At 44.9% G+C, this 16,845-nt stretch overlaps 1 protein-coding gene across 13 annotated transcripts; it reads left to right on the forward strand.

Annotated features, from left to right (window-relative positions):
• The first annotated feature begins 2,551 nt into the window (after positions 1-2,551).
• Positions 2,552-14,057, forward strand: Zfp869 (zinc finger protein 869). 13 transcript variants are annotated; one of them, XM_087587272.1, is made up of 6 exons: positions 2,707-3,321; positions 5,718-5,900; positions 8,156-8,495; positions 10,707-10,833; positions 11,004-11,064; positions 11,505-13,944. In XM_087587272.1, exons 3-6 carry the CDS (start codon positions 8,457-8,459, stop codon positions 12,868-12,870), a joined length of 1,593 nt encoding a protein of 530 aa, XP_087443398.1. In that variant the 5' UTR covers positions 2,707-3,321; positions 5,718-5,900; positions 8,156-8,456; the 3' UTR covers positions 12,871-13,944.
• Positions 14,058-16,845: the final 2,788 nt, after the last annotated feature.

Raw genomic sequence — 16,845 nt, forward strand, 5'->3', positions numbered from 1 at the left:
ATTTTATGAAATTAAGTGTGCTGGTGTTTGGTGTACACGTGCAGAATCCCAGTTTTCTCTTGAGAGATTGTTTTCTTTAATCACCACAATATGACTGTGTTTATCTCTTCTAATGAATTCTTAGAAGCCTTTCATCAGACAGTGTCTGCTTTCTTATGAGTGTCTCAAGCCCTTCCTCTGTATGCTGATGATTGTATCAGTTAAGTGCGTGGTTTCATTGTTTAGTTACTTCTTAGCAATTGCTTGCCTTTTTCCTATTGTTTCCTGCAAGCTCTTTTTCCACTCCTTGGTTTCTCTATTCAGTGAAGAATTAATGTAGTGACAACTCTAGAGGTTTTGTTTCTTTAAAAACACAGAAATAGTTTAAGAATGCGTTTCCATTTTAAACCCAGGAGTGGAGATATGGGACACTTCAGACTGTCCAAAACAGCTGACTCTGATTTGCCTCCTGCTCTAGCAGAGGTATGGTTTTGTTTCTTTGATACCGTGTGATACTGAGATGTCTGTGTGACATTTGGAATTCTGAGAACTTCTCAGAGGGTATATAAATGCTAGCTCCCCAGGAGGTGGGATGGGTGGCTGTTAGTCATTTAGGGAGGTTGGTTTATAGTATCTGTGGTCAAAGAAGAAACAAAAGGAAAGACATTAGATTCAGGGGTCTCTCCCTTCCCCTCTCCTATTTAGTGATGGGGTGAAAGGGGGGAGGGGGAGATTACAGGGTGGGAAGAGAAGAATTCACAAAGTAGAAAAGACCAGCTACAAATTACAGAATGAAAAGTTTGCAATCTGCATGCAGAAGATATATTGCTCCAGGCTAGCCAAAGCTAGTTAGCAGACACTGTCTCAAAACAACAACAACAACAACAACAACAACAAACAACAACAAATCAAAAAATAAAACAAAAACTCCCAAAACAAACAGAAACAAAGCAAAGAAACAAACAAACCAAACCAAACCAAACCAAAAATATTCCCTCAAGAAGCATACATTCACACAAAGCCACAGTCTTCTGCACAACACAGGTGGGGGTGGTGTTCAGAGAGGGCACACTGGCTCCTCATGAGTCATTGTGGGTAGTTTTTCTGCATGTGCTTGCCTGGTCTCCAGGGAGGTCAGAAGAGGGTGTTGGATCCTGAAAGGCTAGAGTTATTGACTCTGATCCATTATGTGGGTGCTGGGAATTGGACCCAGATGCTATGGATGAGCAGTCAGTGCTCTTAACAACTGAATTATCTTTCCAGCCCCCTCCCCCAAGTACATTTTATTCATACGACATAGCTTGTGGAGCAAAACTTGACTGCATTTCTCCTTCTAGAAATGGACCAGCCAGCATACATTTAGCTGATTGGTTCATTTTAAATGATAGCAAAGACTTGACTGAATGAGACATGAATAAAACCTGTGAAGTTTCTGAGAGCTGAAGAAAGCTCTCAGATCCTACTTGGCCTTGTTAGTGGTGGCTTACAGCACAGAGGGCAGGAGGGAGTTCAATCAGTCAAGGTAATCTAACCAATCAGGTGGGTTGTGTGTGAGCCTCAGTGGGGTGGGGTTAGCAATCGTGCATGTGTGCATGCGTGGTATGTGTGTGAAGTTAGCCCTGTGGGTGCTTGAGATGAAAAAGACTCAACCACGAGGCGACTTCTCTTGGGCAAGAGTCTGGAGTAAGTCCTTGGATCCAAAGTGGATGAACTCCTAATCAGTTTGATTTGATCCAGGACCATTCTCCTTAGCTATCTACCTATTTAAAAATTAGCTATCTCATGTCTTCCCTCACTATTCTAGTGTGGTTTAGTCATTTTTGTGGCCTCCTGGATATAGGCATCTTCAATGTGTAAGGCTCCCTCAAATACCTTCTGTTGACCTAGAAGAGTCTGTGATTGCTATTGGAAGTTTTAATGAAGTATAGCCTGAATTCCTGGTTCTTTTGCTTCCATCTCCTTTGTTCGGATCTCAGAAAAAGCAGCACCGTATCGGTCTTGGAATGGGTTCTTTTCTCTGGTTAAAAAGAAAATGTGCAACTTGTTAAAATTTGAGCAATCTTTGGCGTGATTTGCTGAAATTCCTGAAACCCGGAGGACATCAAGTTCTGTTCCAGTTTGATAGGGTGTGAATTGGGCCCTGGTCTAGCTGTGAGGCAAAGTGATCTCTGCCTTGGGCATTGTGTGTAAAGGACTGTGCACACAAGGTTTCCAAGAGGAAGAACCTTAAATACCCTCTGAGTGCAAGAAGACAGCAGTGACAGTTGTGGGAGGTACAAGAAAGTCCTGCTTCAATTAGATCTTCTTGAAGCAGACTTGCAAGAACTTGGGTGAAAGCCAGAGCTGGGAAAGGCCGTGTGGTCCACGTCTTTTAATTTCAGTTCATCTACTTAAGGGAACTGTCATTCAGGTCTCACTAGCCAATCAGGGCCCCGGGGGCAGGCCATTCATTCACAAGGACTAAGGGAAGCTGTTCGTGTCACTCAGTCCCTCGTGGGGCAGTGCTAACCAATCAGAACCTTCAGGCCAGGCCACTCACTCACGAGCGCCTAAAGGAACTGCTTCATCATTCAGAGCATGCTAGCCAATTAGAGCAATGGAGTCGGTCATCCACGCAGTAGCGTCTAGGGAACTCCTGTCTATCAGACTTGTGTTGTAGCTCTAGCCAATCAGAGCTTCGGGGCAAGATATCCAATCAAGAGCACCAGCCGGAGACAAGGGGTGGGTCCTTTCCGCCGCCATGCCGCAGATTCTGTAACGAGTCTTAAGCAGGCATCGCGTGGTCCGGTGTGCTGCGGTGTGATCGCCGCTGCTGGGAGCTGTGGGGGTAGCATGGGCGAGCTCCGCAACCGCGCCTTGGTGAGCGCGGTGCCGCTGTCCCCATTCGGGGAGGAGCGGCCAGCTGAGCCGCGTGATCCGGGGTGGTGGGCCCTCCCCGGGGCTGGGGGAGGGGTGGGACCAGCCGGCCTAGCGGACACCCTGTTCATTCCATGGGGAAACATGGGCCCCATCACCGCCAGTCCTTGTCTCGGAGGACCCTTGTCACTTCCGCTTTTCCGGCCATGTCTGCGCAAAGCGCGGGGAGCGGAAGGCTCCGCCCAGTGCTGGGGTAGCTTCCGGGTTGGTGACGTCACCGCCCAGTGCTAGCGCCCTGTTTGTGCTTTTGGTGTCGCACTTATGCCTGCTGTGTTCTCTGCGCTGTGGTCTAGACGTTGTGGGCTTTGTAGGTCTAGCATCAAGTGTGAGTTAATTTTGTGAAATTCTCTGAGTCTTTGTCCAAGGGTTTCTTTCGGATGGTCTTCCAGAAACAGTTCTAGAAAAGATTGTGCTACTTTATCAAAGGTCAGCTTGTCTCCTAATTTTTTTTGTTTGTGTTTATTCTTCCTAAACAGTATGTTGTCTTGTGTATTTGATTGGAAATGTTACGAATGTGTTGTGGGTTTGATTGTGCTAACCGTTTTGGTTCTTTTTTTTAAAGTATTTACATATAAAATTTAGTAATCTCTTTTATGTTCCTGGTAAGAATTTTTTTTTTTTTTTTTTTTAGCATTTTGTGGAAATTATTCTAAATCTATAATTGAAGCTGGGAACTGACATTTTAGGATTTTGTCTTCCGGTCATGAGGATGTTGTACCAGAAAGAGACACACGTTTGCGTCTTTCCACAATGTCAACATTTATTGAATAGAAAGTAAAAAGGTGTCATGCTTTCGGTGGTAATCTGGCCGAGGCTAAGATAGGTTCTATTTTTCCAAATCCTTATTACTAATATTTCTTCATATCACATGGCAAATATATAGTTATATGCACACATGCTGTTTATAGAATCAACGTAAGTTACGGAGGCTGCAGCAGAGTTTAGAGGGTCCTAGAAGTTGGCTGAGAGAAAAGCAAGTAGTGCTTCAGTTGATGAGATAAATTTGGACACAAGACCAGTGAGCCGCAGGGAGGGAGCTTTGAACGAAGCCTGGGGCCATCAGGTTTGAAAGTGTCTATAGTGATCTAACAGTGATGGAAAGGCTGACGGAGATGAGATCCTGATGAACAGATAGGGACCCAGTGGAAGCTGCAGGGGACAGTCAGGCGTCCTTACTAGATCCTTGGCTCACACAGCGTATCAGATTATAGATTGGTTTCAGGCTGTACCATCCTAGTGCTAGGTGTCTGTTTCTTTCTGAGGCTCGGCAAGGAAGTTGCATCCTTTTGTATCCTATGTATGGTGTTTTGCTTGCATATGTCTGTGCACCACTCGTATGCGTAGTGCCTGCAGAGGTTAGCCGAGGACATCAGATCTCCTGAAATTACAGTTACACATAGTTGTAAAAGTGTCAAGGTCCTCTGAAATAGCATCTGTGTTTTTTTTTTTTTTTTTAGATTTATTTATTTATTATCTATAAGTACACAGTTGCTGTTTTCAGACACACCAGAAGAGGGTATCAAATCTCATTACAGATGGTTGCTGGGACTGAACTCAGGACCTCTGGAAGAGCAGTCAGTGCTCCTTTTTTTTTTTTTTTTTTTGGTTCTTTTTTTTTCGGAGCTGGGGATCGAACCCAGGGCCTTGTGCTTCCTAGGCAAGCACTCTACCACTGAGCTAAATCCCCAACCCACAGTCAGTGCTCTTAACCATTAAACTACACCACCTCTTTAACCTTACTTTTCTTTGAACTAGCATGTGCTTTTAGGATAGAACTTGTGTAGGCAAGGTGCTGGAATTTCAGATATAATTTCATGTGAGAGGCATGCACCCTAACACCTACCTGAAGTTCTATTTTTCTTTAACACTTTCACACATGTATAAAGAATGTTCTGACGATGGTAGTGTCCTGCCCTCTAGTTTCCCTCTTATCCTCTTTGTCCTCTCTTGCTTACAGTTCCCTGTGAACTGTCCATGTTTCCTGCCCCCTCCGTGTCCTTTTTGGTTTTGAGATGCACTGTTTTAACCAGGATCACCCGTGTGACCGCAGGTTCCATCCATTTGAGCATCTCAGTGGATACACAGTTGAAGACCGTGACTTTCCCTAGAGTCCCTCAGTATCTGAATCATAATCGACCATTGATGGGTCCAGTCTTGTGTCAGGTCCATTGCCGAAATCCAGAGCTGTTGTCGAGTGAAGTCATGAACAGCATTAGCTTGCAATGCTGAAAAGTCAACATCTTACATCCCATCTCACTGTCTTCTGGGCCTGACAGTCTCTATGCCCCACCTTTCTCAGTGACCTCAGCGCCTCGGAAGTGGTGGTTTAAATGTCCTGTTTCTGATTGAGCCCTCAGGAGTCAGCTTACTTGAGTAGCCTGGAATCTCTGCATTCACTGCAGAGACCGTGAGGAGCAGCTGTCTGTGGGTATAAACAATACTTAGAAGGTAACTGGAGGGGTTGGGGATTTAGCTCAGTGGTAGAGCGCTTGCTAGGCAAGCCCTGGGTTTGGTCCTCAGCTCCGATTTAAAAAAAAAAAAAAAAAAAGAAGAAGAAGAAGAAGGTAACTGGGAGCCAGGACAATTTACCTAAACAGTAGTGTGAAGTTCGCCCCTCTAGCCACAGACATGGGTTTTGGGCTTGGTTTAGTATTCCAGGCATGGATTCTCTGAAGGAGTGAGCCTCAAGTTCAGTTAGAGAGACGTCTGGTGTCCTCCTCAGAACAGCTACACCACTATTGCACAGGTGGACATACCTGGTAGGTTGGTTTTGAATGCTGTAGAGGTCTGGGTAAGACATGTGCCTGTCATTCCTCCCCCAGCAGCCAGCACAGTGCCCCAGAGCACTATGAAAGCCAACAGAGAGGAAGCTTTCAGCTCAGCGCCAGTTTGATTTCTTTCCGCATTGTAACCAGGTGTCTTCAGTAATAACAGCCAACTCTGGAGGGCAACTGAGAAGAGCACAAGAGCCTATGGGGTCTCCCTGACCAATGGCTAATAAGGAGGTAATTCTCCTGCGCTAGAGTTACGGCTTTCAGAAGCATTATCTGTTGTAGGAGAGCTTCCTTCTTGTTTTTATCGTTGTCTTAATGTACATAATGTCACTGTTGCCCTGCTGTGTACATGGTCAGAGTATATACATCCCACTCCAGGAGGTACGTGCACAATCATGTTCATTTGCCATTCATAATCAGGACATAAAGACAGCCTACATGTCCAGCCGCTGAGTAGATACCAAGAACGTGTATACACAAAGGGCTTCCATTCAGCTGGGAAGAAAAAAAATTAAGAAATTTGCATGTTAGGAGATGAAATTAGATAAAAATACTGAATTAGTTGATAATTTGAGCTGGGATAATGAACACCTGTTCCCTCTCCCATGGGTGTTAGCTGCACGAATGCCCTCAGATTGGTGAACCTTAACTTGTAGAGCTTGAGGAAGTAAGGAAAAGGCCTCCAGGGAGAGGAAATGGTAGCACTGATAACAAACAGGAAGGCTCGAGGGCGAGGAGTCTGAGCGGGGGAGGGGGTTGGGGTTGAGTGGGGGTTGGGGATGGGGGGTTGGGCAGGGATGGGGCAGGTTGACTCTGAGGGGTATACAGGGGAAAGGAAGACTTCATGAGACTAATGATGGCGGAAAAAAGCCACCAGGACACCTACTATGTTAGCCAAGTAAAATTACTTATGCAAGTTATTTTTGTTTCTTTGCTACGGAGCTAATAAAACATTTTGATTTTCAATATTTGCGAGGTTTCAGTTTCAGCACACTGAATAATTTCTGATTGTACTGCCTTTATTTTTATCTGTTTATTTTTGTTTTCTGGAGATGCCCAGGCTGACCTAGAATGCATAAGTTGCTCAGGCTGGCCTTGAAGTTGGAGCCCTGCTGTCTGCCCTCTGACAGCTGGACTTACAGGCTTGTGCCACCATACCTTCCCAGTCACCCTTGCTACGTTTACAACTCAGTGTTACTCTTTCAATAACTAAAAAAATGTAGAATTTATTTTGAGAATTTATGAGTATTTTGCTGCATGTGTGTCTGTGCCCTGTGTGTCTGGTGCCCATGGAGGTCAGAAGACGGTGTCAGATCCCATTGGATTGTTATGAGCCACCATGTAGGTGCTAGGAACAACCTGACTTTTCTGCCAAGGCAGCCCAGTTCTTAAGGATCTTTTGCTCCTTTGTCCAAAATTGGGTCTGTGTGGGTTTGTTCTTGGGTTTTCTGCTCCAATGAGCTATTCATTGCTTACCAAATGCGAGTGCACTCTCATGATTGCATGATTGTGGTAGTTTTATAAGAAGTCTTAAAGTCCTGTATATTCTCTCCCCCCTCCTCTGTGTGTGTGTGTGTGTGTGTGTGTGTGTGTGTGTGTGTGTGTATGTATGTGTGTGTGTTTTTCAGAGTTCTGTTGAATATCCTTTTTTCTCAATTCTTTTCGTGTATCCCTTATAATTAGTTCTGGTTATAACGTAATGTGGTTTTGAATGTTATGAGAAATGTGTTGAATTATAGTACTGATGGAAGATGTGTAAAAATGTCTTACAAGGTAGAGGCTTCTTGTCCTCTGTGATACTTGCTTTTTGTTTTTCTCTTGATTAGAAATGTTTGATTTTTGTTTAAAGCCCCCCCATTTATTAATGTATATACAATGCAGAATTGGTATTTGTACATCCAGTTCATTTCTGTCATAGGAAAATGATGGTCTTTTGTATAATGATGTATCATAAAAGTTTTCAGTTGTCCTTTTTTTTTACTCCTTGGATTTTGTGTAGTTTCTGTATGGAAATTGTGTTGTCACAGCATGCCCCTTCTCCCTCCCCCACCTCAGTGTCTCCACATCCCCCTTTTATTGCTGTGCCCCTGCCATAAGTATTGGTATTATCATGTAACTTCAGGGTCTAACTTGCTGATCTGAGCCTTCTGAGCCCAGGGGAGTTAGCAGAGCTTGCATTAAGGTTGTGTGCAAGGTTGGGCCAGCCATGTGATAGGAACAGCCAGGGATAGATGTGAAAACCAGTAGTTAAAGTGCACTTGCTGATGATGGCGCCTGAGACACATTTAGTCAGAGGTGAGACTAGCGTGAGGGGAGCCTGTGGGCGGAGACAGCGGAGACAGGCAGAGTCTGAAGCTGAGAGGGTGCACGGTGCTCAGTGGTGCACAGGTCCTGAACACTGCTGGTTGCTTGTGTGTTGTCTGATCATTACTGTCTACTTGAATGCCTCTGGAATCAACTAAGAGGCCTGTCTCTGTGTCTGCCAGGAAATTTCAGGGAGGATTAACTGAGGTGAGAAGACCCCCGTCGTCTTACAGTAGGTGGCACTTTGAGAAGGAAGTCCACAGAAGGAGCAGTGTTTGTTCCTGCTTGCCTTCACTTCTTGCTGGTGAGTGCATCTGCCCCATTGCCACTGCTGCTGCCACCCTTCCCTGACATTGGAGCCAGTGTCTTGGGCCTCCAGTGTGGACTGAAGACCACTGAAGAAGCTTCCGGGCGTCTTCTGAGCCCCTAGTGCCAGATTGGAGCTCCCGAGGCTTCCAGCCCTGTGGACGGAACCTCTCCATCATGGATACCCCCATTGTTGGACTATCCAGTCCTGATCAGGTAAGCCAATCTAGTATGCACTCATATCTGTTAATTCTTCCATTTCTGTTCTGCTAGAGAATTCTGATTTGTTCAATGGCCACCTATGTCCTCTTTTTCTTGTGAGCTCACCTGAAATTTTGTCAAATGCTTTCTCAGCATCTAATGAGATGATCATGTGGGTTTTTTTGTTTGTTTATTTACATAGTGGATTACATAGATGGATTTCCGTATATTGAACCATCCCTGCATCCCTGGGATGAAGCCTACTTGATCATGATGGATAATCATTTTGATGTGTTCTTAGATTCAGTTTGTGAGAATTTTATTGAGTATTTTTGCATAGATATTCATGAGGGAAATGGTCTGAAGTTTTCTTTCTTTGTTGGGTCTTTGTGTGGTTTAGGTATCACCGTACCTGCAGCTTCATAGAAGGACCTGGGTAGAGTCCTTCTCTTTCAGTTTGTGGAGCAGTTTGGACAGTACTGGTGTTAATTCTTATTGGCAGGTCTGATAGAATTCTGCCCTAAACCCATCTGGTTTTGGGCTTTGTTTTATTGGGAGATTTTTTTTTTTTTTTTTAAAGACTTATTCATTTATTATATATAAGTACACTGTAGCTGTCTTCAGATACACCAGAAGAGGGCATCTGATCTCATTACAGATGGTTGTGAGCCACCATGTGGTTGCTGGGAATTGAACTCAGGACCTCTGGAAGAGCAGTCGGTGCTCTTAACCGCTGAGCCATCTCTCCAGCCCTATTGGGAGATTTTTAACGACTGCTTCTATTTCTTTAGGTGTCATGGGACTGTTTAGATGGTTCCTCTGATACGGATTTAACTGTGGTGCCTGGTATCTGTCTAGAAAATTGTCCATTTCATCCAGATTTTTTAGTTTTGTAGAGTATAGGCTTTTGCAATAGGATCTGATAATTGTTTGAATTTCCTCAGTTTCTGTTGTTCTGTCTCCCTTTTTGTTTCTAATTTTGTTAATTTGGATACCCTCTCTGTGCCTTCTGATTAGTTTGACTAAGGGTTTATCTATCTTGTTGATTTTTTTCAAAGAACCAGCTCTTGGTTTGTTGATCTTTGTATAGTTCTTTTTTCTTCTACTTGGTTGATTTCAGCCCTAAGTTTGATTATTTCCTGCCTTCTACTCTAGGGTGTATTTGCTTCTTTTTGTTCTAGAACTTTTGGGTGAGCTGTCAGTCTTTTAGTGTATGCTCTTACCAGTTTCTTTTAGGAGGCACTCAGAGCTATGTGTTTTCCTCTTAGCACTGCCAACATAGAGCCAAGGACCCAAGGACATTTCAGTTTATTTCCTAGGACACAAAACAAGCTCTCCCCACCCCCCAACTCTAAACTGCTTGTATCATTTATTTTTGTTTCCTGTTCCCTTCATTTCTCCCACTGAAGAAGTAGCCCTAGCTAACATTTTGGGATTTGGGGCAACAGTTGGCTTGGATTCTTCGAGGTTCAAAGTGAGGTTGCGCGATGTAGCAGTTGGCGTATCCCTCCGTGGGCCTGACTAGGGACCTCAAACCCACATTAATGACTACATTTGTATAGCAAACAGGTATATTTAGGGAAAAGAAGTCCTTTGCAGGAACTTTGAAAAAGAGGTGAGGGACAAGGAGTGAAGTTGGAATCATTTGAGCAGAGGATAGATTTCATCCTGCCAGGATCAGACATGATTTTTATACAAAAGCAGAGTCACCCTCACACTGCCTGCGTTCAGTTTTGGAAGGGTATGTCTGATTGATTAGGAGTTTCCAAGTTTAGAAGTGATTAATAGTCTATCAGAAGGAAAATGGGAGTGTTCTGGATCGCTGTTTCTGTACAACTCGTTCATGCTGCGTCATTTATCCCTATCATGTGTGTTCGTTTACTCTCAGACAGGATACTGTTGCCTCAGGCCAGCAGAGGCTAACGCTGAGCATGAGTTTCCAAGGGCAGTAGCCTCCCGAGCCCGTGTTATGCTGCTGTGTGTATACGGGATAGGGTGATCTGGGGACAGGAAAGGGAGTGAGGTGGGAAGCAGCACATCTCCTCCCTGGACGCAGTAGTGGAGCACGGGCTGTCCGCCATCTCTGAACATCACTCAGTGCTTTTACTGCACTTGTGTGCCATGGAATGAGTGTGTGGAAACCACAGAATTACACGGCCATACTGACAGTTGTGGAAGGATGTCTTTCTCACCCACTCTTTCATATCCTAAAATGGAATGTTTTAGGGTTTGGTGAGCTTTGAGGATCTGGTGGTGCACTTCACTCAGGACGAGTGGGATTTGCTGGAAGCTTCTCAGAAGAGTCTCTATGGAGATGTGATGCTGGAGACCTTCAGGAACCTCACTGCCGTAGGTGAGGATGCCCTCTTACCTCCACTCTGTAAATTAGAGGACAAGGGTTTCTGCTTGCTGGTTGTTGCTGCAATGTGGATGTGGAAAGGGAAGAATCATGGTGATGAAATTATGTGTAGTTCCAATGCACATTCTAATAATTTATCATACATTTCTGGAACTGTGTTTAAGGTTATGAATGGGAAGACGAGGCAATTGAAGACCATTGCGAAGAGCCTGAAGTAAATCTAAGGTAATTTGCATGCACAAGTGGAGCAAGTCTCCCTTGAAGAAATTTTAGTGTGCCATGAAAATTGAAGAACTAACAAAAAAGCCCAGTTTTAAATTTATTCATCAGTAGGAAATTTTTATCCCAAATGTCTACCTTTATATGAGCTTGAGATCTTGTGTAGTTCTGGGACCCTGCATTAAGGGCTGCTGCTCTTTTGATGATGGGCTTATGAGGGCACACAGTTTGCTTGTTTTGGTAGCAGGCTGTCCAAGATGGTCTAACGAGCAGACAGTGGTAAAACAACTGGCACTAACGTGCTTGCCATTTCTCACAGAATTAGATTTGTAGACACTGTATGATACTGAGGAAGGCGGTCAGGGTGGAACAACTTTATCCGTACACTAATCTCAACATGAGCCTCGATGTGGGGACATTTTCATGTGTCATTCATCTTTTAATAGGGACATCGTCTCTCACTCTGAGTACACACATGAGTATGAACACAAGGAATATGAAGAGAAGCCGCCTGATGCTAATTTTCTCACAAGTGTTGAAGGATGCGTGGAAACGAAGACTTCTAGTGGACCTTCTGTGTGTGAGGTGTGTTTAAAGACCTTTGGACTGTATCACCTAACCTACAACGGACATCACAACTATGACTACAAGGAACTCAGAGGAAGCCAGACTGAGGAAAATGATTGTGAAGGTAATTCATGTGATAAAACTTCCGGTTCCCTTCAAAAAGAAGACAAAATTCATACTGGGAAAAAGCTCTATGTGTGTCAAGAGTGTGGCAAAGCGTTTAGGTATCCCAGCGCCCTCCAGTTACATGAGAGAATCCACACTGGAGAAAAGCCCTACGAGTGTAAAGACTGCGGGAAAGCCTTCAGGGGTCTCAGCGCCCTCCACTTACACGAAAGAATCCACACTGGAGAGAAGCCCTACGAGTGTAAGCAGTGTGGGAGAGCCTTCACGTACCTTAGTGCCCTTCAGCTGCATGAAAGAATTCACACTGAGGAAAGACCCTGCGAGTGTAAGCAGTGTGGTAAAACCTTTAGATATAGCAGGGCCCTCAAATTACATGAGAGAATCCATACCGGAGAAAAGCCCTATGAGTGTAAACAGTGTGGGAAATTTTTCAGAAGTCACAGGACCCTTAAGTTACATAAAAGGATTCACACTGGAGAAAAACCCTACGAGTGTAAAGAATGTGGGAAGGCCTTCAGATGGCTTACTTCTCTGAAGTTACATGAAAAGATTCACACTGGAGAGAAACCTTATGAGTGCCAAGAGTGTGGGAAGGCGTTCAGGTGTCAGGCTTCCTATCACAGACATAAAATAACTCATGGAGGAGAAACATTGTATGAATGTAAGGAGTGTGGTAAGTCCTTCATCTATCCCTCTTTACTTCAAGTGCATGAGAGAACTCACACTGGTGAGAAACCCTTCGAGTGTAAGCTCTGTGGTAAAGCCTTTAGGTGTCAGTCCTCGCTTCGACTGCACGAGAGAACACACACGGGAGAAAAGCCCTATGAGTGTAAGCACTGTGGCAAAGCCTTTTCAAGTTATAATTACCTTCGATTTCACGAACGAAGCCACACTGGAGAGAAACCCTACGAATGTAAGGAGTGTGGTAAAACCTTCACACATCGCTCTTACCTTCGATCACACGAAAGAAGACATACTGGGGAGAAACCGTACCAGTGCATTCAGTGTGGCCGATCCTTCAGCCGGCATAGTTCCTTTAAGAGACACCAGTCTGTTCATGGAGAAAGCCCGTATGAACAGTATCTAATTCCATTATCCCCATTTTCTTCAAAGGAGTGAAAGGACAGATTGGCAACAAACCCATTGAATGTAAACAATGTAGCAAAATATCCCCATTCTCATAAACACATGCAAGAACTCAAGACAAGGACGAACCTTTCCTATGTAAACTGTGTGGCATTGCTTTCAGGGGTCACAGTGTCCTTCAGAGAAGGAATTCTTGCTGGGCAAAGTTTATGCTTGTTACCAATGTGGTAAGTGTCTTGTCATACTTCCTTTCAGAGAAGTAAGTTAATTTATGCTGGGCAAATGCCCTATGAATGTACAAGATATGGTTACTCTTTCATTTATCTCTGTTTGCCTTAAAATCATGAAAGAACTCATAGTGGTTTAAAAACAAACCCACACGAATATAAAGAATGCGGAAAAGCCTTCAGGTGTCACAGGCCCTTCACTAGCGTGAATGAAATGTCATGTTGGACAGAAAATTCGAATGTTAAGATGTGTTAAAGCCTTTAGATCACATTGGTCCCTTAGATTCCAGGAATGAATTCCAACTGGAAAACTTTCCAAGTGGAAACAGCTGTGAAGCCTTCACGGCCACAGTCCTTTAGGAAGCTTGTGGTGATGGAAGATGAGCAATTCTGTAAGTGTGAGGAGTGTGGGGACCTAATGGATGCTGACAGATGGACGTTTCCTTAGCCATGGCTTCCCATGACTTGCCTGTGCTCTTGTAAATACCCCAAATTAAACTCAGTGATTCCTCAAGCCACACTAGGGTAGAATCATTCTTGGTCCCTGTCCTTGATGCACAGTCTGGGATGAACAGACCTTCAGAAATGTCTTCAGGCTTTTAAAGCTGTGCTGTGTTTACATCAGTGTGAAACACCGAGAAGGAGGGGAGGCTGTGGCTTAAAGTGCTGTGCTTCTCTCTGGGTGGGTGCTTCAGTTGTCAATTTGATGCAGTCGGTGTCACCTGGGAAAGGAGTCTCAATACTGACCTCTCTAGGTTAGGTTCGCCTTGACATGGCTGAGAGGGATTTTCTTCCTAGGGTTAATTGAGGTAGTAACACCCACCCTGAATGCTGTCAACACTGTTTTATGGACTGAATAAAAAGAACTGAAGCAGCTGAACTCAGTTTCCTTGCTGTCTGTCTTGGGACTATGTCTACTGTGCCTCCATGACTGGCCCACAGTAGTGGACTGTGACCCGAAACCATGAGCTGAAATAAACAATTTCTTCCCTAGATTGTGTTGTCAAGGTATTTAATCATAGCCACAGGAATGAAGCTAGGACTGCCTGGATCTGCACACAGGAGAACCAAAGATGAGCTTTTTGGTAGAAGCACTTGTCCTGTCTCTGACGTGAGTGGTGGTGACACGTCACCAAAGGGCAGTCATTGGCAGTAAGCCCTGTGTGGGTCTTTTCCAAAGTGCCAAGGACGGGCATGCCTTCCTGCTGCACTGCCCGCTTCACTATCCCTACTGCACAACTCCTGTGTGCTCAGCACACCTCTGAAAGTTGAGGTAGGGCGCATGTGGGGCCATGCTCCCATACGGATGAAAAGCCTAGAGAATCTTACAGTCCCCGAAAGATGCGTGCAAGGGGCAGACTATACCACCAGGTGTGTGCTCCTTGTTGCAGGCAATGAGACGTAACTGAGGCTGAGGTGTGGGCTAGCAGGACCTTCCCACATGTGCAGCAGTTGTAGCAAGGAGGCACATGCAGGCTCTCTCCTGCGTTAGCTTCAAACTGGCAGGAAAGGTACAGAAAACAGGAGATGAAAGAGATGGCTTCCGAAAGGACTGGACGAGCAGTTACAGATTAAATCTGTGAGAAAGCCTTTCCTGAGATCCCAAACCTGGAACCCATTGGGATGAATTAAGGAGAAAGAGTGAAGTTAGAACGATGTCACCCCTGCAGTCTCACTGTAATAGGAGTAAAAATTTCATAATAGAATACAAATTATCCCCTCCCCCACCAGGCCTGGTGAGGAGGCACACAGTAGGCCTTCAGTAGCCCCTTGGGTAAGAATGGAGAATGATTGGATAGTGTACTTTCCATTTATAACATGGAAAACGTACCAACGTTTTTTTTTAATGGCTTTTTAAAAAAAAAAAGATTTTGTTATTTATTTTTAATTTATATGAGTAGCTGTCTTCAGACACACCAGAAGAGGGCATCCGATCCCATTGCAGATGGTTGTGAGCCACCATGTGGTTACTGGGAATTGAACTCAGGACCTCTAGAAGAGCAGTCAGTGCTCTTAACCACGGAGCCATCTCTCCAGCCCCCAACCTTTTTTTCTGAGGTAAGGTATTATGTTACTCTGGTTGGCCCCAAACTTGATATAGTCCAGGATGACATTGAACTTTTGATCCATCTGTTCTCCACCAGGAAGCTCGAAGTTACAGGTAGGTTTCATTTTTGTGCTAGGGATTGAGCTCAGGCCTCTAGCATGCTTAGCAAGCTGGCTACCAGCTGAGCTCTGTGCTTAGCCCAACATCGATCATTTGAAGAAATGAATGATGAATGAGTGATGGAGGCGCTTGGTACAAGCGACAGTCTGTTCGCACTGTTAAGAGTTGTCGTGGTCATAGTGTCTCTTCACAGCAGTAGAGCACTGACGGAGACCTCAGATTCCATCTGGTGGTCCGCTGGTGTGCAGACTCCACCATTCCTCTACTCCCTTCTCTCCCCCACCCCTGGTAGCCCTGGTCCTCTTGAATGAGACCACCAGAGGCCATCTCTCCATTGTCCTGGATGAAGTACTTCTGAGTCAGCCTTGGTGTCGAGACTTGTCTTTCTCAGTATCAGGAGAGACACCATGTCTATGGCAGACTCTTAAGTAAGACATTTAATTGGGGCTGGCTTACAGTTTTAGAAGCTTAGTTCGTTATCATGGTGGCAGCATGGAGGCTGCACGTCTGAGGGCAGACATTGTGCCCGAGAAGAAGCTGGGAGCTTGATCCACAGGCAGCAGCTCCTTCTGAGACTGGGAACCACCGAGCCTGGCTTTGAGCTTCTGAGACCTCAACGCTCACCCTCTAGTGACATACTCTCTAAAAAGCCACACACACCGCATAAGTCCACCCCTCCTACTGCGCTACTCCCTATGGACTCTTGGGGAGTATTTATTCAAACCATAAAAGGCCAAAACTTTTTAAAGGTTCTTACCCAGTTTCAACTAAAGGAAAAAATATATATATATGTGGGTGGGTATACATAATGCTTACATGGGCACATGTGTTCATAGTTACATAGGATCAAAATGGCACAGGAGCAGATGGTCATATGAGTTAAAACTGCCAATTTTATCCTCATTACTTACCATTCACAAGGTAACTAAAATTAGGAATAGCTAGACAAGCATTCGCAGGTAGGTTACTTGGTTAATTGTCTCAGCCCTCATCCAGTGTGTATTCTAAAAACATTCCCATTGCTCGGACAAATCAAGTGGCTCTTAGGACATGGTGCTCCTGCAGTACCACTTCACTCATGGACAGTTGCTCTCATCTGGGAGATGGTCCTCTAGGCTCTGCTATTCCTAGAATGAGTAGCGGGCCGGGGAGTGGGGGGTGGGGTGGGGCACCGAACCCTGTGCTTTCAGCCTTCACAAAGTAACTAATTTCTGCTGCATTCATCACCTGATTGAAAATTTAAGTCAGGGGTTGGGGATTTAGCTCAGTGGTAGAGCGCTTGCCTGGCAAGCGCAAGGCCCTGGGTTCGGTCCCCAGCTCCGGAAAAAAGAAAAAAAAAATTAAGTCAGGTTTATTTACAAATCTGCCCCTGCCAAGCTTTCAGTGTCATATGACAGTCAGATTTAAAGCATGATTTGTCTGGACTAGTGTAACTAACCTGTGTGTTCGGGATCCATTCATGGACGCTAGTCTGCTGTGGTGACGGGCTGTAAATGGAGCCGCTCTCAAAAAGTCACACACTGTGGTCAGTCACGTGTCTTGTAAGCAGAGGGGGTCTTGCCAGTGTGTACTACAGAAGAGAGTCAACACAGGTTCCCCGTGCTGCCCAGGAAG

The sequence above is a fragment of the Rattus norvegicus genome, chromosome 16 (assembly GCF_021556685.1).
Source record: "Rattus norvegicus strain SHRSP/BbbUtx chromosome 16, alternate assembly SHRSP_T2T, whole genome shotgun sequence".
Taxonomy (NCBI): Eukaryota; Metazoa; Chordata; class Mammalia; order Rodentia; family Muridae; genus Rattus; species Rattus norvegicus.

Coding starts and splice junctions, on each gene's coding strand:
- Zfp869 (XM_087587280.1), top strand. CDS start 8,457: ATGGATACCCCCATTGTTGGACTATCCAGTCCTGATCAG. Junction 10,834..11,003: donor CAGGAACCTCACTGCCGTAG/GTGAGGATGCCC, acceptor ACTGTGTTTAAG/GTTATGAATGGGAAGACGAG. Junction 11,065..11,504: donor GAGCCTGAAGTAAATCTAAG/GTAATTTGCATG, acceptor ATCTTTTAATAG/GGACATCGTCTCTCACTCTG.